At 41.9% G+C, this 26,800-nt stretch overlaps 1 protein-coding gene across 1 annotated transcript in view; it reads right to left on the minus strand.

The window, feature by feature from the left end:
* Positions 1-11,006: 11,006 nt before the first annotated feature.
* Positions 11,007-26,800, minus strand: part of ADAMTS12 (ADAM metallopeptidase with thrombospondin type 1 motif 12) — a 387,436-nt gene continuing 371,642 nt past the window's right edge. Inside the window, exon 24 of the mRNA XM_040262292.1 lies at positions 11,007-15,158. Within this exon, the coding sequence (XP_040118226.1) occupies positions 14,980-15,158 (179 nt within the window). The 3' untranslated portion in view covers positions 11,007-14,979. The remainder of the gene's footprint in view (positions 15,159-26,800) is intronic.

Here is a 26,800-nt window from a genome sequence, read left to right on the forward strand (position 1 = left end):
AGACCTAATTGATATCTATAGGACATTTTACCCCAAAATAATTAATTTCACCTTTTTCTCAAGTGCACATGGAACCTTCTCCAGGATAGATGACATCCTGGGCCATAAATCTAGCCTTGATAAATTAAAAAGAAAATCATTCCAAGCATCTTTTCTGATCGCAATGCAGTAAGATTAAATGTCAGCTACAGGAAAAAAACTATTAAAAATCCCAACATATGGAAGCTAAACAACATGCTTCTGAATAACCAACAAATCACAGAATAAATCAAAATATGCATAGAAACAAATGAAAATGAAAACACAACAACCCCAAACCTATGGGACTTAGTAAAAGCAGTGCTAAGGGGAAGGTTCATAGCAATACAAGCTTACCTCAAGAAACAAGAAGAGAGTCAAATAAATAACCTAACTCTACACCTAAAGCAACTAGAAAAGGAAGAAATGAAGAACCCCAGGGTTAGTAGAAGGAAAGAAATCTTTAAAATTAGGGCAGAAATAAATGCAAAAGAAACAAAAGAGACCGTAGCAAAAATCAACAAAGCTAAAAGCTGGTTCTTTGAGAAGATAAATAAAATAGATAAACCATTAGCCAGACTAATCAAGAAACAAATGGAGAAGAATCAAATTAACAAAATTAGAAATGAAAATGGAGAAATCACAGCAGACAACACAGAAATACAAAGGATCATAAGAGACTACTATCAGCAACTATATGCCAATAAAATGGACAACTTAGAAGAAATGGACAAATTCTTAGAAAAGTATAACTTTCCAAAACTGAACCAGGAAGAAATAGAAAATCTTAACAGACCCATCACAAGCACGGAAATAGAAACTAATCAGAAATCTTCCAGCAAACAAAAGCCCAGGACCATACGGCTTCACAGCTGAGTTTAGAGAAATTTTACCAAAAATTTAGAGACGAGCTAACACCTGTCCTACTCAAACTCTTCCAGAAAATTGCAGAGGAAGGTAAACTTCCAAACTCATTCTATGAGGCCACCATCACCCTAATACCAAAACCTGACAAAGATGCCACAAAAAAAGAAAACTACAGGCCAATATCACTGATGAAAATAGATGCAAAAATCCTTAACAAAATCCTAGCAAACAGAATTCAACAACATATTAAAAAGATCATACAGCATGACCAAATGGGCTTTATCCCAGGGATGCAAGACTTGTTTAATATCCACAAATCAATCAATGTAATACACCACATTAACAAATTGAAAGATAAAAGCCATATGATTTTCTCAATAGATGCAGAGAAAACCTTTGACAAAGTTCAACATCTGTTTATGATTAAAACCCTCCAGAAAGCAGGAATAGAAGGAACGTACCTCAACATAATAAAAACTATATATGACAAATCCAAGCAAACTTTATCTTCAATGGTGAAAAATTGAAAGCATTTCCCCTAAAGTCAGGAACAAGACAAGGGTGCCCACTTTCACGACTACTATTCAACATAGTTTTGGAAGTTTTGGCCACAGCAATCAGAGCAGAAAAAAAATAAAAGGAATCCAAGTTGGAAAAGAAGAAGTAAAACTCTCACTGTTTGCAGACTACATGATCCTCTACATAGAAAACCCTAAAGACTTCACCAGAAAATTACTAGCACTAATCAATGAATATAGTAAAGTTTCAGGATATAAAATTAACACACAGAAATCCCTTGCATACCTATACACTAACAATGAGAAAACAAAAAGAGAAATTAAGGAAACAATTCCATTCACCATTGCAATGAAAAGAATAAAATACATAGGAGTAAATCTACCTAAAGAAGCAAAAGACCTATATATAGGAAACTATAAAACACTGATGAAAGAAATCAAAGATGACACAAATAGATGGAGAAATATACCGTTCATGGAAGAATCAATATAATGAAAATGAGTATACTACCCAAAGCAATCTATAGATTCAATGCAATCCCTATCAAGCTACCAGCAGTATTTTTCACAGAGCTAGAACAAATAATTTCACAATTTGTATGGAAATACAAAAAACCTCAAATAGCCAAAGCAATCTTGAGAAAGAAGAATGGAACTGGAGGAATCAACCTGACTGACTTCAGGCTCTACTACAAAGCTACAGTTATCAAGACAGTATGGTACTGGCACAAAGACAGAAATATAGATCAATGGAACAAAACAGCCCAGAGATAAATCCACGCACTTATGGATACCTTATCTTTGACAAAGGTACCAAGAATATACAATGGAGAAAAGATAATCTCTTTAATAAGTGGTGCTGGGAAAACTGGTCAACCACTTGTAAAAGAATGAAACTAGAACACTTTCTAATACCATACACAAAAATAAACTCAAAATGGATTAAAGATCTAAACATAAGACCAGAAACTATAAAACTCCTAGAGGAAAACATAGGCAAAACACTCTCTGACATAAATCACAGCAGGATCCTCTATGACCCACCTCCCAGAGTAATGGAAATAAAACAAAAATAAACAAATGGGACCTAATTAAACTTAAAAGCTTTTGCACAATGGAGGAAACTATAAGCAAGGTGAAAAGACAGCCTTTAGACTGGGAGAAAATAATAGCAAATGAAGCAACTGACAAACAACTAATCTCAAAAATATACAAGCAGCTCCTGCAGCTCTATTCCAGAAAAATAAATGACCCAATCAAAACGGACCAAAGAACTAAAGAGACATTTCTCCAAAGAAGACATACAGATGGCTAACGAACATATGAAAAGATGCTCAACATCACTCATTATAAGAGAAATGCAAATCGAAACCACAATGAGGTACCATCTCATGCTGGTCAGAATGGCTGCTATCCAAAAGTCTACAAACAGTAAATGCTGGAGAGGGTATGGAGAGAAGAGAACCCTCTTACACTGTTGGTGGGAATGTAAACTAGTACAGCCACTATGGAGAACAGTGTGGAGATTCCTTAAAAAACTGGAAATAGAACTGCCTTATGACCCAGCAATCCCACTGCTGGGCATACACACCGAGGAAACCAGAATTGAAAGAGACATGTGTACCCTAATGTTCATTGCAGCACTGTTTACAATAACCAGGACATGGAAGCAACCCAGACGTCCATCAACAGATGAATGGATAAGAAAGCTGTGGTACATATACACAATGGAGTATTACTCAGCCATTAAAAAGAATGTTGGAATCAGTTCTAATGAGGTGGATGAAACTGGAGCCTGTTATACAGAGTGAAGTAAGTCAGAATGAAAAACACCAATACAGTATACTAATGCATATATATGGAATTTAGAAAGATGGTAATGATGACGCTATATGAGAAACAGCAAAAGAGACACAGATGTATAGAACAGTTTTTTTGGACTCTTTGGGAGAAGGCAAGGGTGAGATGGTTTGAGAGAACAGCATTGAAACCTGTATATTATCATATGTGAATCAGATCGCCAGTCCAGGTTCGATGCATGAGACAGGGTGCTCAGGGCTGGTGCACTGGGATGACCCTGAGGGGTGGGATGAGGAGGGAGGAGGGAGGTTGGAGGGGGGCTCAGGATGGAGAACACATGTACACCCATGGCTGATTCATGTCAATGTATGGCAAAAGCCACTACAATATTGTAAAGTAATTAGCCTCCAATTAAAATTAATTAAAAAAATAAACAAACATAGCTGCAGGTCTTAAGTAGTACTCCTTCATGTTTTCTGGGAGAGGCTAGCAGAGTTTGTAATTATTTTTCACTTGCTTTTGTTGGGGGAGGGGGACTCTATTCCTTTGAATGAGACACTGAGCTGAGACTGGTTTTCTCAGATTATTTTTCTCCCTGTGGATGATCTTTCCAAGATGTGATGGCTTATTATTCTGATTCCCTATGTACCAACTATTCCGCTTGGTGGTCTCTTTGGAATTCTTCCCTTTTGCAGTATTTTGGTTTTGAATTTCTCTTCTTAGAAGTTTGGGTGAACTCTCTGCTGGATGGCAAACTCCTTGAAGGTAGGGGCTTGCTTTAATGCTTCCTTAAATAGACCAGAGCTTGAAGTACAATGCTGGTTGCCTAGTGGGAAATCAGTTTAGTTTTTAGTGAACAAGCAGATGAATTCAGGAACCAGGGGGTAGTGCAAGGCTAGGTTTCTACTTTTTCACCTATAGTCTTACATGACTAGAGGACAGCTCTCATTCACCAAAGACCCTGGGCAATTTCATACCAAACTAGACATGGCCCAGAGGAACACCTAACGTATAACCTGCTAAGAGCCCCAGAATTGGAGAAGGAAATGGCAACCCACTCCAGTGTTCTTGCCTGGAGAATCCCATGGACGGGGGAGCCTGGTGGGCTGCTGTCTATGGGGTCGCACAGAGTTGGATATGACTGAAATAACTTAGCAGCAGCAAGAGCCCCAGAATATCCTTCTTTGTTTACTCGGCCAGAGTGGAAATTTTTTCCTCCTACCTGGGAACCTCAGAGGTCATGACAATAACTCAGTAAACACATCTTGAGGGAAGTTGGCCTTTTGAACTGTGTTACAAAAATGTATAAAGATGAGCCTAGGGATGCTGTGGTACAAATGAACAGTAAGATTTCAGTCTGGTGATTATGTTGTTAAAAAAAAAAAAATCCCAACAATGGACATAGCTGTATCACCTTCACTTCTGATATTCCTGCTCCAAATAAACTGGCAATTGAAATTGTTCCCAGCATTGCAGCTCTCTATGTGAGAAGGAGGGAAGAAATTTTTGTCAGCTTGTATATTCCTTCCTCACCTTCTGAGGTCCAGATGCATTCAGATGCTCATGTCCCCCACCACCAGACAAGTGAAGATGAGTTTTCTTAATGTTCTGCTCTTTAGTGAATCATAAAGACAATAAAGGGCAATTGGCTCTCAGCAGTACATAATTAATCCATTTATCAATCCACAAGGGCCAAGTAGAGCTAATTTAATCTCAGCTTCATTAGTTCATCCTTTGTCTGAAATCAAAATCAAATGCAAGATAATCAGTTACCCATGGTGGATTCATGTCAATGTATGGCAAAACCAATACAATATTGTAAAGAAATTAGCTTCCAATTAAATAAATTAAAAAAATAAAATTAAAATTAAAAAAGGGGCGATTATCTTAAAAAAAAAGCTGCCATTTTGTGGGTTTAAGCTGGTCCCCAATGGCTCCACCATCAGATTCCATCTGCAATTATTTCCACAGAGTTGGAGAAAGGTGCTCCTGCTTTTTCACTGATCGGCACCGCCATCGTCTCCCATTCTTTTTCCTCAAAAGGGGCTTGCTCTCCTATTGAGACTCAGTGTTTCTTTTAAATGAGTACCAGCTCTGTGAGTCATATGGGGGAGTGCAGCTCTTTCTCTTTCTGAAGGCAAACCACCAGGAGCAACCACACATGAGTAGATCTAAGTTACGATGACTAAGGTGATAAAGATGACCCAGGCCCTATGGAACTGAGTAGTTTGGCCATGGATGTATAGAGTAAGACAAAGCCAGGAGAAGTTTGAAGAACGGAGGCAGTTCAGAGGCCAGGAGAATGGCCTTTGTCCTGGAAGAGTCCCAGAATCAGTCTCCAGAGCTGCCTAGTGAAGAGGCTGGGAGGGGAATGGACGTGTGAGCTTGTGAGCACCTTGCATTTTCATGTTCATTCCTTTTGCTCTTCATTGAGGTTATCATCACTTTCACAGAAATTTTTGATATTTTTTTCTTATTATGTGTACTGTCTTATTTAAGTGATTTACTTTCCAATTATGATTTTCTCTTTCCTGTAGATTCTTACTGCTTTTCTATTTAGAGAAGACTTTTCAGTATTTCCTTTAGTGTTGCTGTATTCTTTTAGTTTTTGCTTATCTGAAGAATTCTTTATGTCTCCTTCTGTTCTAAATGGTAGAATGGGTAGAATATCCTAGGTTGCAGATTTTTCCCTTTGAGGACTTTAAATATGTCTTTCCTGCAGCATTTCTGTAGAGAAGTCAGCTGATAGACTTATGGGGGTTCCCTTGTAATTAACTCATTGTTTTGCTGCCTTTAGAATCCTTTTTTATCTTTAACTTTCACCCTTTTAATCATATTATGTCTTGGTGTAGATCTGTTTGGGTTTATCTGGTTTGGGACCCTCTGTACTTCCTGTGTCTGGGTATTTGTTTCCTTCTTTAGGTTTGGTAAGTTTTTAGCCATAATTTCTTTAAATACATTTTAAATCCCCCTTTCTCTTCTCCTTCTGGCATTCCTATTATGTGCAAATTGGCACACTTCATCTTTTACCACAGTTTTCTTACATTGCTTTCATTTTCTTTTTTCCATTTGGCTTTCTCACTACGGTTCTAATTGAGTGATTTCCATTATTCCATAGTCTAGATCACTTATTTATTCTTCTGTATTATTGGTTCTGGTATTCATACCCTTTAGTTCAACTTTCATCTCTTCAAATGAATTCTCTAACCTTTCTTGGCTCCTCCTTATAGTTTCTAATAGCTTTTTACAGCAATCTGCATTTCTGTTGAACCTTTTTTAATTCCTCCAGTATTTGCATTATCTCCTTTTAGAATTCAGTGTCTATTGGACTGAAGAGGTCTGTTTCATTGTTCTTTCGGGGGAATTGGCTCCACCTCTTAATTGGGTGTGATTCCTCAGCTTCTTCACTTATGTTTCTCTTGCTCTATGAGTTTAGGAGAAACGATTATCTACTTTGGTCTTGGTGGTCTATTTTTATGTGAGAGCATCCCTCTGTAACCTGTGTGGGTTTAATATGTTTTGGTAAGAGGGCTGTTTTTAGTATGGCTGCCTGCCACCTCTCCCTCAGTGTACGCTGAGTGTTACTGCCTTGATAGGTGGTATAACAGACGCTGTGGTGCCTAGAGCCTGTGCTGGATGTTGAGCAGGGTCTCTTTTTTGCTCGGTGCTTTTCACTGCCCTGTCAGGGGCAAGGTCTGCTCCCTGTAGTTGGAGAAGTCTCCAGATCTGTCTGAGCTGCATTTCTTGTCTTTGCTGCAAGGTAGGCAGGATTGGAAGGATTCCAGGTGGTGCTAGTGGTAAAGAACCTGCCTGCCAATGCATGAGACATAAGAGATGCAGGTTTGATCCCTGGTTCGGGAAGATCCCTTGGAGAAGGGCATGACAACCCACTCCAGTATTCTTTTCCAGAGAATCCCATGGATGAGAAGCCTGACTGACCACAGTCCATAGGGTTGCCCAGAGTTGGACATGACTGAAGTGACTTACAAATGCAGGCAGGTGGGATTAGAACACTCTTTCTGGGCGAGGAGCCACTGAGTATTGTTCCCTGAAGCTGCTCACCTGTGAGTGTGCTCTGCTGTGTCCCCTTTCACCCATCGTGTGGATTCACAAAGTACACTGCTGTTGTCGCTGCTCTCAGCCCCACCTCAGCCATGGGCATGCCATCAATTGGCCCTGGTGCCTCTCAGGCTTTGTGTTCACAAGGCCAGCAGAACCTTCAAGCTCAAGTCACAGGGCTGTGGTAGTCTCATACCCGGGACCCACTGTGGGAGTTATGGAGACAGCTCAGATGCTGGCCTGGCCCAGCCCCCGCATGCATGCATCCACAAAGCCCACGGCTGCTAAGGCCAGACCCCTCCCAGCCTCAGGAGCACCTGCTGTCCCTTTGGATGTTCTGCATGTGTTGAATTCACAAAGCCGGTGGAGGAGGTGTAACTCGGTATCTGTGCCACCTTGGATTGAAATTTCATTTCCATTTCCTAAGTCTCATGGTCCCTGGGACTCAGCTGTGATTTCAGCCCCACCTCTGTGCGTTGGCAACCCACTAGTGTCTGGTCCCGGCTTGCCCAGGCGGTGGCAGTGGCTAGAACATCCAAGCCTGCCTGGGCCAGAGCCTCTTCTGGAAGCTGCAGAGGCAGGGGCCAGAGGGTGGGGTGAGGGGCTACCATGGTGGCACTTAACATGGAGAGCTTCTCTTCATGCCACTTAACAGGGGAGCTTCTCTTCCATGGTGGCCTGGGCTGCTTCTGAAAATACTCCTGGTTGCAGCATGCCACACCCCATCCCCTCCAGCCTGTCTCCACACAGCCAACAATATGGACTAATTCTCTTAATGTCTTTCCTGTCTCTCTGTCTTCCCACCTGACCCAGCTGTCTGTGGGGATGTTTCCTAGTTGTTCTCCCAGCAAGAGAGGAAGCCGTGCAGTGATGGTGCCAGAGGCTCCACTGTAGCTGGCATCTGAGCAGGACCCCAGCTGGTGGCTGCCTGATGTCAATTTCCAGCTGGATTGTGCTCCCTGCCTTGGTATTACCTTGGCACCAGGAACTGTATCCCATCATTGCCAGATCTGCAGGGACCATCAGTGAGCACCCCTAGTCCTGGCCACATCCCATTGAAACAAGATGGGGGTGAGTTGGGCAGTACCACTGAAATGAAGGGGCCCGGTGGCTGTCCAGAGGGGAGTGGGTGGGCAGAGCTTGATGGGAGAGTGAGCACAGAGGTAGGGCCATTCTCTCCTTAACTTCTGTGTCTTGCTTTTACACTGCTTCTTCTGTCTTTTCATTATGATCTTGAAATCACATCATCATTCAGAATTTATGGGAAAGGAACCATTAAAAAAAAAATTTTTGTTTATTTATCTTTGGCTGTGCCAGGTCTTTGTGGCTGCACAGGCTTGTCCCTAGTTGTGATGAGATGGGGCTACTCTTCGTCAGAGTGCTCGGGCTTCTCACTGCGGTGGCTTCTCTTGATGCGGAGCATAGGGTCTAGGGTGCACAGGCTTCAGTAGCTGTGGCACGTGGACTCAGCAGTTGCAGCTGGCAGGCTCTAAAGCACAGACTCTACAGCTGTGGCACATGGGCTCAGTTGCTCAGAGTCACATGGCATCTTCCCAGATCAGGGATTGAACCTGTGTCTCCTGTATAGGAAGGCGGGCAATACACCAAGGAAGCTAAGGAACTTTTTTTTTTTTTAATAATCCTCCCCCCTTCCCCATTCATGCTAATCTTAACTTTCTCACATAGAAGCAGGGGTGTTTCATATCAAGAGTGGATATCTCTTTGCGATCTTTGATACCCCTGTCAGCCTTCTCTCAGTGCAAGAGGAAGGGCTAATATTAGTGAATATTTAATGGCCATGGGTACTTCTATGTACTGAGTTTAATGGCATGAGTAGTTTGTCTCTCCTCTTTCCTCCCACCCTTCCCCTACATCCCTCTTGAGCCTGAAACCTGGCACTGCAGAGAAGAATAGGAAAGCCCTTTTCCATCTTCCTCCAAAATACACTCCGCAAGCCAGCTTCACCATCAGTAAAGCTGTTGTTATGATCTGGCTGGGTATGTCTGTGCTGTTTGGTTTGAAACCTCAGTTGGAGGAGGGTGATTATTCCAAACCCTCAATATGTCACTTTTCCATTTTACCCACTTCTGGTTTATTTCCTCTGACTCTAGGATTGAACACTTGAGCCCTCAATAGCTGATTAAAGACTCTTGTGGAGCCATGCTCCTTACCTTCTCTCTCCTCTGAAATTATTTTTATCAAGCTAATGACCTTTGAATCCTGATATGTATTTTTTCTTCTTTGGAAGTTTTCTGGCCCATCCCATCAGTTCTTAGTGAGGTCTGAGTGTTAAAGTGAGTTCAATTTTACTCCAGAAACTCTGCTACTCACTCCAAGGTGATAGCTATTCTCCTGCAGTTTTTCAGCTTCAGAACTACTGAAATTTTGAGTCACATAATTCTCTGTGGTGAGAGGGGCTGTCCTATAGAAAGTTTAGCAGCATCCTTCGCCTGTACTCACTAGATGCCAGTAGCACCCTCCATCAAATTTGTGAAAGCCAAACAGGTCTCAGATATTGTCAGATGTCTTCTGGGGACAAAACCATCTCTAATTAAGGACTGCTCTCCTAGGGGTAAATGGATACAGTGAAGCAGCAGCAGAGATGGGCCTCTGTCTTGGTGGCAGAGTTAGCACTGGCCTCATGGGGAAAAGCATTTGAGCTGAGCCTTGGATAAGGGTTACCTAGTGGCCATAGCAGAGTTTTCAAGGTACAAACAAGTAGGTGTTCATGGCCCTCTGATTTCTTGACCCAAACCAGCTTCCTACCACCCCTACGCATGCCCACATTGTAGGGGTCACCTGTGGATGCCTCGCTCTTCCCTGCTCAATGATCTTACTCATTCATGTGAGTGGATTCCATGTCCACATGTCCAGATGCTTTTGGGTTGGCCCAAAAGTTTGTTTGGGTTTTAGAACAGCCCAAATAAACTTTTGGGCCAACTCGATACAACTGCTGGTTATATTTACCATGCTATGCACCACCTTTGAAAAAATATGTTGGATTTCTAAAGCAAATTCCTCTTCATCTTTATTAGCACTTTCTCTTAAGCATTAAGAGAAAGCATGTCTACAATTCATTGTTTTTTTTTCTAAATTTTATTTAATTTTTTCCTATACTGGGTCTTCATTGCTATGCAGACTTTCTCTAGCTGTGGCAAGTGGAGGCTACTCTCTAGTGACAGTGCACAGGCTTCCCACTGTGGTGGGTTCTCTTGTTGCACAGCATGGGCTCTAGAAAGCTTGGGTTTCAGTGTATAATTGTGCATGTGGGCTCAGTAGTTGTGGCGCCCAGGCTTAGGTGCTCCAAGGCACATGGGGTCTTTCAGAGATTGAACTTGTGTCCCCTGCATTGGCAGGCAGACTCTTAACCCCTGGACCACCAGGGAAGTCTCCATTATGTCTGAACTTTGGATAGATTGAGGGACTAAGTTATGCAGTGAGCTGCAATTCCCAATGCGCTGGATCTGGGATTGTGTCAGATTTCAAGTATCACTTCAGATGGTCATACGGTGGGTTGTGTTGGTTACTGCACAATCATTCATGAGAAGAGACCCAAGTTCTACTTCACCTGGGATGTGACTCATCTCGTGACATATGGATTTAGGGGTGGAGGAGGAGGGAGTCTGCAGGGAGTGACGGAGGGAGGAATTGACAGATCCTCCTCCAGGCTGCTAAATTCCAGAGTTGCGCTGGTGGCTAGTGGGAGTCTCATAGCAGGGGCAAATGAATCATATGGAAACATCAGTGAGTCTGGCCATTTATTGATGCCACACAATGGCAGGCTAAGGTTAACATTCTGGTTTTAAATACTGTGGTACCCACTGAGGTACCCCTTAAGGAGTCTGGGCCTGGGAAAGCAGTGCAGAGATACAGAGAGGACAATGGATGAGGCCTCGGACCACATGCAACCACTTTGGAGGGCAGAGACAGGCAGAATTGTGCTTTTCCAATCATATTTTTTTTAATGACATAACTTAAAATAATACTAACAATATTTGAACAAGCAATAAAAAAACATAGCATCAAATATGTTGGTTAAGTTGTAGCACCAGACAGTTCATGTCATGAGGCCTCCCTCTTGAAAGTGAATCGCTGTGCACTGATTTCATTGTCCTAGGGCTTCATCCTAAAGTCAGAAGTGCTAGGACTTGTAATCTCTGGTGAAGCAATGTGTAGCTTTCAGTGTTTCGGGGATTTTAACCAATTGATTGGGAAATTATGCCCTGAAACAATATAAATCCTTCAAATCATGTTCCAGAAACATGATGAAGTTATCAACACTCAATATCTGAAAGCTTCACATTGGGATGGCTCCACCATGTAGAGATGGATGAGGAGATTGGACAGAGATACACTCTTGTTTAAGAAGTCCCAACATTAAAATGAGTCACTCCTACAAAGAGGCAACTGCTTGTATCACAAATTGATTTCATTTTTACAAAGGTATTCACTCTTCAGTCTCTTGAAATGTTGTTTCCTCTTGGTGGTTTGAATTATGTTTGGATGTTCAAGAACTAAATGAACCCATACCTTTTCAGAGAAGAGTTAACTCTACCACTGGGAGAGGTGACATAAACCAGATTGGGCTTGAGAACCTTCATGTATTGAAGCACCAGGTCCTGCGGTGGCCTCTCTGGTTCATGGTAGATGCATATCCAGTGTCTCTTGCTACACTTCTCACTTGCTTGTTCAAGATGGGAGGAAAGGAGGCCATGGAGGAAATAAAGCAACATCGCTACTTCACGTTGGCCCCCGTGAGCACCAAAAGAATGGTGAGATGTCATCTAGGTTCTTGTCTTTCACATGTTCCTGTTAATCTGAGGTCCCTCTCTTATTGCTAGCATGGGGACATTTCAAAACCCTGATGACCCAAAGATGAGTGACTGTCAAGGCAACAACGAAGTCAGATGACTCCAGTAGCAAGTACTATCTTGCGACCCAGAATGACAGATGCTACACAACTGTCTTACCTCACAGCCTCAATACAGGAAGTGAATGTTCATGATGCAGGATCAGGGGCCAGTGTTCTGCCTTTGAGAAACTAGGGAAAGGCCTAGAACAGGGCACCTGGTCAGACCCTCTCTACATTTCTACCATCTTTTCATCATGGGTCATAAATAACATTTTGCATATTGGGAAATCTGGCCTAGTTTAGTTTGCTGAGGTCATGGGAATCTGGGTTTGTTCCTGAGTTTTGTAAAACTGGTCATATCCAGGGCTCTGATGACATGCATGATCCCGGGATAGCAGTTGTTGTTGTTCAGTGGCTGAGTCTGTTCGACTGTTTGTGACCCCATGGACTGCAGCACGTCAGGCTTTCCTGTCCATCACCATCTCCCAGAGTTTGCTTAAACTCATGTCCATTGACTTGGTGATGCCATCCAACCATCTCATTCTGTCATCTGTCATTCAGTCTTGTCCAACTCTGTCCAACTCTTGTCCGACTCCTTGCAACCCCAGCCAGGCTTCTCTGTCCATAGAATTCTCTGGGCAAGAATAATGGAGTGAGTTACCATTCCCTTCTCCAGGCGATCTTCCCAACTCAGGGATCGAACCCATGTCTCCTGCATTGCAGATGACTCTACCATCTGAGCCACCAGAGAAGCCCTGGGATAGCAGAGTACCAGGTTAAGTTAAATCCATCCAACTTACTAAATTAATCCCCTTGAAAGCCTATACTACACTTCAAGGACAGTTTTTGCAAATTGCCTCATTAGAAAAAAAATCAGGTTCTCTTCTGCTCCTGTCACTGATGATTTAAGCATCTTCTCTCTGAAACTGATTTCACCAGAGACTGTCATCGGCCAGCAATGTTTAGATTTAAGGACAGAATATAAGAACCTAATCATACAGAAATAAATTCCCTGGTTTTGTTAAACATTTTTACTTTTCTACTGTGTCTGGACCTATCTCAAATTCCATCCCAACCCCAGTGTTTTATTTTCCACAGGAATTTATCAGAATAATACACAGTAATGGCTTGAAAAAAAAAAAAAGCACATAATATAAAAATTTTCAGCTTCTGGTATCCAAGCAATAGAACTGGTGTTGGCCAGCAACACCATCACACATTTAACAAAAGATGCATATGGATTTGCTCACTTGTACATCTATCTACATGTTTATATTCGTTCTGCCACCGTCTGCATATTAGCACCATGTTTCAATAGCACCATTCTGCTGAACGGAGAGATAACTCAAGGGAAAGATGGGACACTGTGCTCCATGGTGGATGTTAATGGTACTTGTGTGTGAGTCTGAAGACATGCGGCCCTTGACATGAAGATAACTCTGCCTTCCCCTCTGTCAAGAGCTGGTTCTGAAGGCTTCTTTCCTTGGGGGCTTTACTCCTCTCACCCTCCCCTGACTTTCCAGGTTCAGTTCATATAAACACCTCCTCTTACAAACTAGAAAATTCACCTTCAACTTGAGACCATAACCTACTTTGATTCCTGCTGGGTGATGGGAACATCAAAGATTCAGCCTTCTTAACTTTTTTGGACTCCCTGACTTACCTGTTCCCTTCAAGGAAGCAGATTCTCAAAAGTAACTACTGGGTGTGCTAGAGAGTAGGTCAGCTTTACCTCCTTTTTGAAAAGTTTTTTTCTTGAGACCATTAGTTTATACAAAGTTTTTCTATACTTGATGCAATTTACCTAGGTCTTAGAAATATTTCCATCTAGAGCTCCATTTCCCAACCTGAGGGTAGGTGGGCGGGCTGTAGACACAGACCTGGCTGTGGCACTTGAGATGTGTAAAGCCTCAGCGGTGGAAAGATGTTCACCCTGAATTGAAAACCCAGGCAGGGGATGTGCCAGGGAAGGGAAAGTCACGCAGAAAGACGCACATGCTCTTCTGCAAAAGAATGGGTATGTGCCAGGGAAGTGGGAAGAATAGAAGCCCACATTTCCTTCCTTATACAAGAAACTGGTTTCTGATCATTTGTTTTTTAAGAGTTTTCACAGAAATTATCCTAAGTCAGAAATGTCTTCTGTGTAACCTAAATCCCTTAAGTATACTAAAGCTACAGTTCCTGCCCATTTCCTCTTCTTCTAGTGTCCCTAAGAAGGCATGGAAGTCTAAACAGCTCAGACGTAGAGTCTACAGGGATTAGGGACAGACTGAGTCTGTAGCCAAGACTTTTTCTTCCTGCCTCAGTTAACTATTAGGTAAAGAAAATGGTCCCCTGCCTGGATGAATTACAAGAATGTTCCTGAAAGCTCTCCCATGACATTTGAAACAGCAGCTGCCCCAAGTAGGGAGATTTAGAAAAAAAAAAGAAAAAAGGGAGTGATTTCATCAAAGTAAATTAATAAGAATATTTGTTCCCTGGATAAGTGAGGCTGTATTTCCTGATACTCTCTTGAGGTAGTCTGGGAAAAATACGGTCTCTCTGTTTTTGTCTTTAAGGGAGAAACAAACGATGTCATTTCATGGACTTGTCCAACTTGGTACCTTTCCCAGGAGATGACCCCATGAGAAGCCCAGTTCTCCTGGACACCTCACCTGCCTATCAGGGAGCAGTGAGCACAATGGTGCCAGGACTCCCGTGAGGGATACTGTGTGGCTAAAGGGACAAGGTGTGCTTTGTTTTGTTATGAGTCAAAGTTGAACCTGAAACACAGAATAACACGGCAAGAAAGTGGTCCCTGGGCTAGAACATGTCCTGGTCAGCAGGCTGCTGCAGTCTATGGTGGAGGGTGGCTTCCTTCTGCACTCAGGGTGCTTTGGGGTTCTTGAGTGGCTGTCGCTTTCTTGGCCTTTGGGTGTGGGCCACGTGTGTCTGGGAACACGAGAGGCAGCACTGAGCCCTCACAGTGGGCACGGAACATTTCTTCATGGATTTAAGCGTCTGGCAGAAACTGGCTGATAAGTTGTCCTTGGTGCAAAGGAGATCTGTGGGAGGAGACAAAAGATGAGAAAAAAACAAAAGATGATCTTTTTGTTAAGTGAAAGAGCACAACTTCTATTAATGGAAGATTTTACATGTCTCCTGAGAAAGGCTCCATAGCGATTCATAATAGTTGACATCTACTGATGGTCACTCCTGTATAGTAATGTGTTGATTATAATGGTTCCTATTTTAACTAATAACCATGTGTTTGAGCCTAGTTATAATAATTTAAAATTCACAGTCCAAAACCACAATTATGTTTGTGCTAGCCTAATATCTTGACCATCCTTTTCTCATACATGATTGGACTAGATTTCTCAGGGACCATCCTCGCACATTCTGTGGGTGGTAGATACTCAGACTGCAGTGGCCCTTGTCTGGAAAAAGTTCAATAAGGACCCAATAACAGATTTTTCTTTTATAAAATGAAATTGTTTTCAACTTTGCTTCAGTGCCTCTTAGAGGTCTGCCTGATTTTCTTTCTCCATTACAGATTTGAATAGTCCTACAGTAAAGCTTTTTACCCCAAACAGGCTGCTGTCCTTTGTAAATAGAATTGTTAGCAAAAGCAGAAATTGAGGTAATATTCCTCTTTACCCAAATCTGTGACAATACCTCTCTCTGCATTTTTCACCTTCAGGTCACAAAGGCAAAAAATGCTTTTCACCTGCTCAGAATTCATTGTTCCTTGACTGTGCCTTTTCTTCTTCTTCTTCATGAAGAGATATCTTCTGTTAACTGTCTAATTCCATTTGATTTGCAAGTGTTAACTGCACTTGAGAGCAGGTAACATAGAATGCTCCTAGAACCCACGACCTTTTCATTGCTGCTGCTTTTCTTCTTCAGGCCTCATCTTAAAGCTATTATAAATCAGTGTCCCCTAATCCCACAAGAAACTTCTGAATGTGATCTCATATTTCAGAAAGAGTACGTATTTCTGCCAAGTGTTCCTACTGTGGAATAGGAATCTGAGCTCTTCATCTCCCACATTCCTGCAGGAGCATCAGGTTTTCTCCATGGGGCCTATCAGAATGCAATGCACATCACAGGCAATCCACTAAAAAGACTGCAATGATGGGGAAAAACCTTACTCGCTTATATAGCTGAATGAATACAACACGTTAAACGCATGTTCTCAAGATGAGTGCATGCGTGTGTGCTCACTTCAGCCATGTCTGACTCTTTGTGACCCTATGGACTGTAGCCTGCCAGGCTCCTCTGTCCATGGGATTCTCTAGGCAAGAATACTGGAGTGGGTTGCTCTTTAGAATGAGGCAGGGCTTCCTTCCTAGGCCTCTGGCTTTGGAACAGAGCCCAGCATAGGGTTGCTCTGATTTCTAAGTCTCTCCTAAGGCCTGTGTGGATGGTGGATGGAGAAGGTACATCTGGGGTAACTCTTTGTCCTAGTCTCCTTGCCGTGAATCTGTCAGTGCTCTGGTGCTACTACAAGAGAAGACAGTTTGAAGTTTGAAAGCTTAGCTTCCAATTCCTCCTCTCCACAAAGCTTCTTTTGGCCATGTTGGACCACATGGATCCCTTCTGTCCCAGTCTCCAACCTGTATTATTATTGTAACATTTGCTCAAACATGGCACTATGTTCTATCTTAAACTGTTCTGTAAATGGTATGTGAGCCTTTTCTACTAAAGGCTCTCTCTCTAGGGTGACTTCTCTCTAGGGTGTCTACCATTCTATTGGGTTGGCCAAAAAGTTTGTTTGGGTTTTTCTAAAACATTTGATGGAAAAACCCAAATGAACTTTTTGGCCAACCCAGCAGAAAGGCTTCTTAGAGTACCTCAAAGTCTTTAACTTGTTCTGGGTTGAACTGTGTCCTCCAAAGCTTAAGTGTTCCTTCAAAGTTGAAGTCTTAACCATTGGCACCTGTGGATGTGCCCTTATTTGGAAATATTTCTTTGCAGATGTAATTATGATGTAAATCAAAATGCAGGCACCCCAGGTAGAGTGGGCTCTTAATCAACATGACTGTGTCCTTATCGAGAGAGAAGAGATAGACACACATGGTAAAGAGAAAGCCATGCAAAGACACAGACACACAGAGGAAGATGGCCATATGATGATGGAGGCAGAGACTGGAGTTATGCAGCTACAAGTCAGGGAAAGCTGACGACCACCAGAAGCTAAGACAAGAGAGCACGATTCTACCAAGAACTTTGATTTTTTTTTTACCTCCTTGCCTCCAAAACTGTGAAAATAAATTTCTGTTGCTTTAAGCTTCTGATAGTTTGCAAGAGCCCTAGGAAAGTAATGCACCTCCTACCCCATAATAATGACGAAGGTAATTTATTAAGCACTTACCACATACTAGGCAATTTGCTTGATATATATGATTTCATTTGATCCTCATAGAATTTACTTATAGGTGTGTCTATTTTTCTCCTTTGCCAACAAAAGTCCGTCTAGTCAAGGCTATGGTTTTTCAAGTGGCCGTGTATGGGTGTGAGAGTTGGACTGTGAAGAAAGCTGAGTGCCGAAAAATTGATGCTTTTGAACTATGGTGTTGGAGAAGACTCTTGAGAGTCCCTTGGACTGCAAGGAGATCAGTACTGGGTGTTCATGGGAAGGACTGATGCTGAGGCTGAAACTCCAATACTTTGGCCACCTCATGCAAAGAGTTGACTCATTGGAAAAGACCCTGATGCTGGGAGGGATTGGGGGCAGCAGGAGAAGGGGACGACAGAGGATGAGATGGCTGGATGGCATCACCAACTCGATGCACATGAGTTTGGGTGAATTCCAGGATTTGGTGATGGACCGGGAGGTCTAGTGTGCTGCGATTCATGGGGTCGCAAAGAGTCAGACACTACTGAGCAACTGAACTGATGCAATTGACCTGATGTCTGTTTTTCTCCTTTTAAAACTAAGGTTCCAGAAAGGCTTACTAACTGGCCCAGCATCACATAGCTGGAAAGTAGATGGTGATGCTGGAATCTGAATGTTGCCTTAGTGCCTCTAGAGCTTTGCCTCCAAGAGAATGGATCTCTTGTGCTGGTGATGGGGCAGGAGGGGCCCACATGGACAGGTTCTACCCTGACCAGAATATCTTCATTTGTTTAACCCAGGGCTCCCACTTGTCAGGTCCACACTTCCAGGAATAAAAGGGACCCAACCAAGCCTGGTGTCCTTGCCTGATCTTGTGAACCATTGGATCACAAGCTGGGAACGTGTAGGTCCTGAGTCTTCCTGTTTGAAAGTGGGGAACTGGAAAGAAGAGTGGAGGAGGGCAGTGACCTATATTGGGAGGCTGTATTCCAGGCCTATGTTTAGCAGCTCATTTATACAATGACTGTGAGCCCAACAACATGGCAGGGCTTAATTGCACCAGTTCTCCTTATTATTGTGAAACAATGAAGGCTGGCTGTGTTCATCAGCCAACTGGATGCCAGCCGAAGCGCACACAATGCTTATAATTAGGGGCAACTTAGAGAGGACATCCCAATTTGCCTATGTCTGTTCAATAGAAATCACACTTGGAACTTAAAGGGACAGTTACAAGCTTGTTCCCTTGCTGTCAGCTATGTCTAAGTTGAAGGAATAACATTTTGCCCACAAAAGGTAAAAAATAATTTCCATGTTGTTGGCAAATACAGATTCTGTAAGACTTTGGGTTCCTTGAGGCCAGGGACTGTGGCATACTCATGTCTGTATCCTCAGTTTTTATGTTTTGCCTGAAACGTATCTTGTGATCAGCAATATTTGCTGAACAAATGAATGAATTGAAATTCTGTTCATCTGGAAGAATATCTTTCAGTAGGAAGTCTGCTGAGGAGTGGCCAAGAGGGAGCAGTAAGACCCTGAGCCCACCTCTTCCCACAGGCATACTAAAATTACAACTATGTACAGAGTAACTACTGATGAGAAAGACTAGCAGAAAAGATCTTCTACTACAGATATAAAGAAGAAACCGTAAGGAGACAGGTAGGCAGGATGGAGATGTAGTACAGTTAAGACCCATAACTCTGGGTGGATGGACCACAAATGAAAATAATAATCACAGAGGTTCTCCATGAGCAGGGGGCCTGACCCCTATATCAGCCTTCCCAGACTAGTAGTCCTGCATGAATAATATGAGTCCCCAGAACATCTGCTTTAAGGCTGATAGGATTCAAATTTAGGAGAGCCAAAGGGCTGCTCAAAATAAAGACCCCATTCTTAAAGGGCTTCCCTGCTGGCTCAGATGGTAAAGAATTTGCTTGTGATGCAAGAGACCCAGGTTCAATCCTTGGGTCATGGAGATCCCCCAGAGAAGGGAATTGTTACTACTCCAGAATTCTTGCCTGGAGAATCCCATGGACAGAGGAGCTTGTGAGCTATAGGCAATGGGGTCACAAAGAGTCAGACATGACTGGGCAACTAACACTTTTATTTAAAAGGCACACACAACATTTCACATGCTCCAAGACCCAAGGCAGAAGCAGTAATCTGAAGGCAGTAGGTCTGTACCAGGATACCCCAGGTCAGGCAACTACCAGGTGAAGAAGACACAGCCCCAGTCACCAGCAGTCCTGCTGCTTTAAGACCTCCTGAGCTACCTTGACTTGGCCCTGCACAGTGGAGGGCCTAGGGCCCAGCCCTTCACACCAGTGTGCTAGGACTAGCTTCAGGACCCCCGGGGCCCAGTCCCCACCCACCAACAGGTTGACACATCAACTCCAGGACCCCCAGGGCCCTCAAGCCAGAAGTCCCAGGACCAGGTTTCACTCTGCAGCTTGCCATGTCAGTAACCCCTGGCCTTTGTCCATTTGGCAGGCCAACATCTGCTCTGAGACACCTCGGATCCTTCATCCAGTAGCCCCAGGATATGGTCCTACCTACCAGTGGGTCAACACTGGCTCCAGGACCTTCAGGACCCTGTAACAAGAGACCCCCGAACCTGGCCCTACCTATCTGCAGGCTGACATCAGCTCCAAGTCACCCTGGGTCACACATCAGCAGGCCAACAGTAGCTTTGGGACACCATGGACCTCATAGCCAGTCATATCAGGAACCAGCTCTGCCTACAGATAGGCTTGCAGTCAGCCATCTCATGTCCTGGCCCCACCAAGGCAGAGCCTGGCAGCAACCTTACAGGAAGCCAGCCACACCTACCAGACCACCCACAATGGTTAGCCCATCACAACAGAAGGACCCATGCAGCCCATGGGGGGACACCTTTAGAGCATAAAGCTTTTGTGATGAGAGCAGACTATGCTGCTGGAACACAGGATTTCTCCTACAAAAGACTGCTTCTCCAATGTCAGAAAACAAAACCTATCAAATACACAGAAATAAAAATAGCAAATTGGGCAAAACGAGGCAATAGAGGAATATATGCCAAATGAAGAAATAAGATAAAATCCCAGAATTAACTGCACTGAAGATAGGCAGCCTATCCAAAAAAGAGTTCAAGGTAATGATTATAAAGACGATCAAAGAACTTGAGAGAAGAATCAGTGAATACATTGAGAGGATTAACAAAGAAAGAATCAAACAGCTGAGGCATAGAAAAGCTGAAATAATAAATATACTAAAAGGAATTAACAGTGGATGAGATGATAGGAACAGATCAGCGAGCTGGAAGACAGTAGTGGAAATACTGAAGTTGAACAGAAAAGCAAAAAAAAAAATAATAATTATTGCCGGGGGCCAGTGTGAGGAACTCTGCCCGTGGCAAAGGTCATGAGGAAGGAGGCTTGGCATACGCAAAGGCAGGATCGAGCCTCAGGAGACACCCTGTTCCCGAGCATCTACCCCCAAAACCAGAGTCTGCCTACCTGACTGTTTCATGCTCTCACCTACACCTCTGACTTTACGAGGGGCTGTCCCCCACTACCTCTCTGGGAGAAGGAGTTAACTTACAACTCCAGTTAATAAAAATTCCTGGGCGTGACAAGAGTGTTTCAACTTACAAACTCCTCTGAAGGCTCTCTAGCCTGCCTGACAGGATTATCTGGCCACATGTGATTGTTTACAGCCTCCCAACTGTGAGAGGCACGAGATGCTTTAAACTTTCTAAAAACAGATTCTTTTGAGAAGTTAGAAAATTATTAGGATAGTACTAGTGAGTTAGTTAGAAATTATGTTGGTGAAGGGTTTCATTGCTGAGTTAATGATTGCTGCCAGGCCTCCATATCCTTAGGCACCTGGGAGTATGTTAATCAATGTGAATGGAACGTAGAAAAAGAAATATAGTAGTTTTGATGTTAGCAATACTAGACTTTTGAGTTAATGAATTTTCTCTTTGTTATAGATCACTGTACTCCTCTTTCTTTGTTATAAATCATTGTGTCCTTGCTATGTAAAGATGTAACTTTATCACTATCTTAAGACTAAGTAGATCTTAAGGGAAAATAAGTTTTCTGATCGACTAACCTTTATCAATAGAAAGTAAGGTGAGGCCATAAAATGTTGATCGGTCTCCAGACCAGAAGATATTGTAAACAAATGTAAGACCCTTGTAAGAACAAAGATATACTGAGAACACTGTCTTTAGATAAGGGTTGGAGCAGCTGACCCTGCATGACTCTGTTTCTTACATTTATCTCTATGTATAACTAAAGGTATAAAAGTGGACCTGGAAAATAAACGGGACCAGTTCCTGGAAAGACTGGTTTCCCCTGTGTGGTCTTTTCTCGTTCTCTTCTTTTCTGGCTGAATTCCCATCTGGAGCGTGGAGGCTCGCCATGTCTACTTACTTGCCCTGGCTTCTAAGACTCAAGCAAGAGGGAGCCCAAAGTGGGGCACTCTCTGCTATTCAAGCGGGAGCCGGTGGCCTACGTAGATGGTGCAAACTCCTTGTCTTGGAGTTTTATTGGTTTTCCACGTAAACCAAGTTATTCAGCATCTTTTTCTCCACTAATATTTCCTACTACACTATCCTTTTCTAATCTCTCTTCATATCTATAATTAAATAGTTCTTTTCAGGATGCCGACTCCGTCCCCGCTTCGAATTCCCTGGATCCACTGGGGCTGGACCCCGGCAAATAATAATAAAAATGAGGACAGTTTAGAGACCTCTGTGATACAATACTATGTGCACTAACATTCACACTATAGGGACCCCAGAAGGAAAATTAGGGAAATGGGCAGAGAACATATTTGATGAGGTAATAACTAAAAACTGCCCTAACCTGGAAAAGGAAAGAGACATCCAGGTCCAGGAAGCACATAGTCCAAAATAGGATCAACTCAAAGATGATCACATTGAGACACAATGTAATTAAAATGGCAAAAATTAAAGGGAGAAAATTAAAACCAGCAAGGGAAAAGCAACAAGTACAAGAGCACTCCCATAAGGCTATCAGCTGACTCTTCAGCAGAAACTCTGCAGGCCAGAAGGGCATGATATATTTAAAGTGATGAAAGAGGAAATTCTTGGTTGTAACCAAGAATATTCTACCTGATGGAGAGATCAAAAGTTTTACAAAAGCTAAAAAAATTTAGCACCACTAAACTTATCTGGTGTCTCAGACAGTACAGAATCCACCTGTAATGCAGGAGACCTGGGCTCGATCCCTGGGTTGAGAAGATCCCCTAGAGAAGGGCATGGCAATCCACTCCAGTATTCTTGCCTGGAGAATCCCATAGACAGAGGAGCCTGAGGGACTACAGTCCATGGGGTTACCCAGAGTAGGACATGACTGAGTGACTAAGCACACAAATTATCTTGACAAGAAATGCTAAAGGGACTTCTATAAGTGAAAAATAAAATGCCACAATTAGAAACATGAAAATTATAAAAGGAAAAATTAAATGGTAAATACAAATATGCAATAAAGGCAAATATACAAAAAAATCAATCATGTAGAAAGATTAAAAGGTAAAAACAGAAAGTTTATCTATATCCACAGTAAGTAGTTAAGGAATACACAAACAAAAACACATATAATATGATGTAAAAAAACAATAAACATGAGAGAGAGGAGTAGAAATGCAGGGTTATTAACACATTATTGACCAGGGGATTTTAGTAGACACTAATGCCTGTGGCCAGTGAATTGGTATGTAAGTGAACAGTGAAATGTCTCCAGTCAGTAACATTCAGGTCAAAAACAGATATATTAATATATCTTTGGTTAATAATGTGTTAAATGCATCCTATACATAGTAAATCCTAAAAAGATGCCAACAAAAACTACTAGAGCTCATCACTGAATTCAATAAAGTTGCAGGATACAAAGTTAATATACAGAAATCAGATGCATTTCTATATACTAACAATGAACTATCAGAAAGAGAAATAGAAGAAACAATTCTATTTACAATGACATCAAAAAGAATAAAATATCAAGGAATAAATTAAAGGAGTTAAAAACTGTACTTGGAAAACTATCAGACACTGATGAAAGAAATTGAAGATGACACAAACAACTGGAAAGATATCTTGTGTTCATGAACTGGAAGACTTAATTCTGTTAAAATGCCTGCACTACCCGAGGAAATCTACAGATTCAATGCACTCCCTATCAAATTACCAAATGCATTTTTTACAGAACTAGAAGAGATTAATTCTTAAATTTGTATGGAAACACAAAAGATTCCCCAATAGCCAAAACAATCTTCAGAAAGAAGAACAAAGCTAGAGGTATTACATGTCCTGATTTCCAACTATATGACAAAGCTATAGTAATCAAAACAGTATGGTACTGACACAAAAATAGACACTGCTCGATGCAACAGAATAGAGAGCCTAGAAATGGACCCACACTCACATGGGCAAATAACCTATGACAAAACAGTGAAGACTATACAATGGGGAACTGACAGCCTCTTCAACATATGGTGCTGGGAAAATGAACAGCTACGAGCAAAAGAATCAAACTGGACTATTCTCTCACACCATGCACAAAAATAAATTCACAGTGGATTAAAGGCTTAAGTGTAGGAAAAAACCCACAAAATTTCTTGAAGAAAACAGCAGTACATGCTTTGATGTCAGTCTTAGTAAATTTTTTTTTGATCTATTTAGGCAAGGGAAACAAAAGCAAAAATAAATGGGGATATATCAAACTAAAAATCTTTTTCATAGTAAAAGAAAATATCAACAAAACATAAAGGCTGACTACTGAATACCCAAGATCCTGATGCTGGGAAAGACTAAAGGCAGGAGGAGAAGGGGTTGACAGAGGATGAGATGGTTGAACGGCATCACTGACTCGATTAACCTGAGTTTGAGCAAGCTCCGGGAGTTGGTGATAGACAGGGAAGCCTGGTGTACTGCAGTCCATGGGATCGCAAAGAGTCAGACACGACTGAGCAACTGAACTGAACTGAATGGGAGAAGATATTTGCAAACAGTGTATTTGATAAGGGGTTACTATCCAAAATATACAAAGATCTCATACATCAACATCAGAAAGCATACAACTTGATTAAAAAATGGGCAGAGGATCTGAACAGAAATTTTTCCAAAGACACACAGCTGGCCAACAGGCCTGTGAAAGGATGCTCAGCATTACTAATCATCAGGGAAATGCAACTCAAAACCACCATGAGATATCACTTCACACCAGTCAGAATGTCTTGCATCAAGAAGATCACAAATCACAAATGTTGGCCAGGATGTGGAAAAAAGAGAGCCCTTGTGCCCTATTGGTGGGAATGCAAGTTGGTGCAGCCACTATGGAAAACAATATGGACATTCCTCAAAAAATTAAACATAGAACTACCATACAATCCAAAAATTCCACTATTTATCCAAAGAAAGCAAGAATACTAATTAGAAAACACATATGTACCCTTATGTTCATTGCAGCAACAATAGCCAACAAGTGGAAATGACATAAATGCCCATCAATAGAAAAATGGATAAGATGTATATGTCATTCAGTATATACAATGAAATAATACTCAGCCATGAAAAAGAAATGAGATCCTGCCATTTGCCACAATATGGATAGACCTAGAGGGTATTAACACTAAATGAAATCAGACAGAGATCTTACTTATATGTGGAATCTCCAAAATAAAAAGCAAAAACAGACTAATAGATACAGAGAACAAACAGGTGGTTGCCAGGAGAGTATAGGGTAAGGGGAGGAAAAGAAATAGGTGGAGGAGATTAAGAGTGGAGAGAAAGATTAAGAGAGGAGATTAAGAGTGGAGGAGAAAAGAGCTTGCTCAAACTTCCAGTCACAAAATTAATGAGTCATGGGTATGGAATGTACAGTGTGGGGAATACAGTCAATAACTCTGTAATATATTTGTATGATTACATACCATAACTAGCCTTATCATTATGATCAGTTTGAACTGTATAGAAATATCAAATCACTATGTTGTATACCAGGCATGAATGGTGGTGTTTGTTATGCTTCAAAACCTAACTAACTCATAGAGAAATAGGTCAGATTTGTGGTTACCAGGGGTGCTGTCTTTTCACCAGATCAAAGACAGAGGATGAGATGGTTGGATAGCATCACCATCTCAAACACATGAGTTTGAGCAAACTCTGGGAGATAGTGAAGGACAAGGCAGCCTGCAGTACTGCAGTTCATGGGGTCACAAACCGACGAACACAACTTAGCAAGTGAACAACAACAGAAGTGGGTGGTGTGGTGGAGGGGGAACTGGATGAAGGCAATCAAAAGGTAGAAACTTCTGGTTATAACATAAGTACTAAGGATGTAATATATAGCATGACAAATATAGTTAGTGATGCTGTACATTATACATGAAAGTGGTTAAGAGGAATCCTAAGCATTCGCATCACAAAACAATTTTTTCTATTTCTTTAATTTTGTATCTATGAGATGATGTCCATTTGCAAACTTTTCATGATTATCACTCGCTGTTGTAATTAAATAATTACATGTAATTAAATGTAATTAAATAATTATGTTGTACACCTTAAACTTATATAGTACTATATGTCAATTATATCTCAAATAAAACTGGGACAAAAAATTTTTAAAGTCTACTGACTCAAATGTTTATTAGTATCAACTTTAAGTACTGCCATTCCTTATTACTATCATTATTTGTATTTACTTCTGTACCCCTCATTCCCCAAATTGAAAAACAACTCAAGAATGGTGTGCATAAAGGGTTAGCTTTTGATTTTTAATCATTATGAATGTAATATCTAGAATATACATGATACTCAGTAAATATTTCTGAATGAATTAAAAAAAATTTTTTTTTCTAAACCCAGATACTTGGATTCTATAGTCCCCACTATGAAAGTGGCAATTCTAATTTAGATTTTAAGTCACTAGCAATTTAGACGGCACCTAAGGGAAGTAAAAGGCAAACCTTACATGAGTTCATACCTGATTTTACAAGATGGGTATGTGCTCAGTAGCTCAGTCATGTCTGACTCTAAGCAACCCCATGCCCTATGGCCCACAAGGTTCCTCTGTCCATGGGATTTCCTAGGCAAGAGCACTGGAGTGGGTTGCCATTTTTGTCTCCCAGGGAACTTCTCGACCCAGAGATTGAACCCGTGCTTCCTGTGTGTCCTGCACTGGTAGGTGGATTCTTTACTACTCGCCACCTGGTAAGTCCAAGATGGGCTTGGGGGCATGTTTACTGTGGTGCCTGGCTAGCTGAGAAGAATCTGGGCATTGGATGACTTGTTTCAAAGCATTTTAGAGGGCATGGGTGTCAGGGTAGCTTTTCTTAAATCCAAGAATCTCATGCAGCTGCTCT

This window comes from Oryx dammah, unplaced genomic scaffold, assembly GCF_014754425.2.
Source record: "Oryx dammah isolate SB20612 unplaced genomic scaffold, SCBI_Odam_1.1 HiC_scaffold_20, whole genome shotgun sequence".
Taxonomy (NCBI): domain Eukaryota; kingdom Metazoa; phylum Chordata; class Mammalia; order Artiodactyla; family Bovidae; genus Oryx; species Oryx dammah.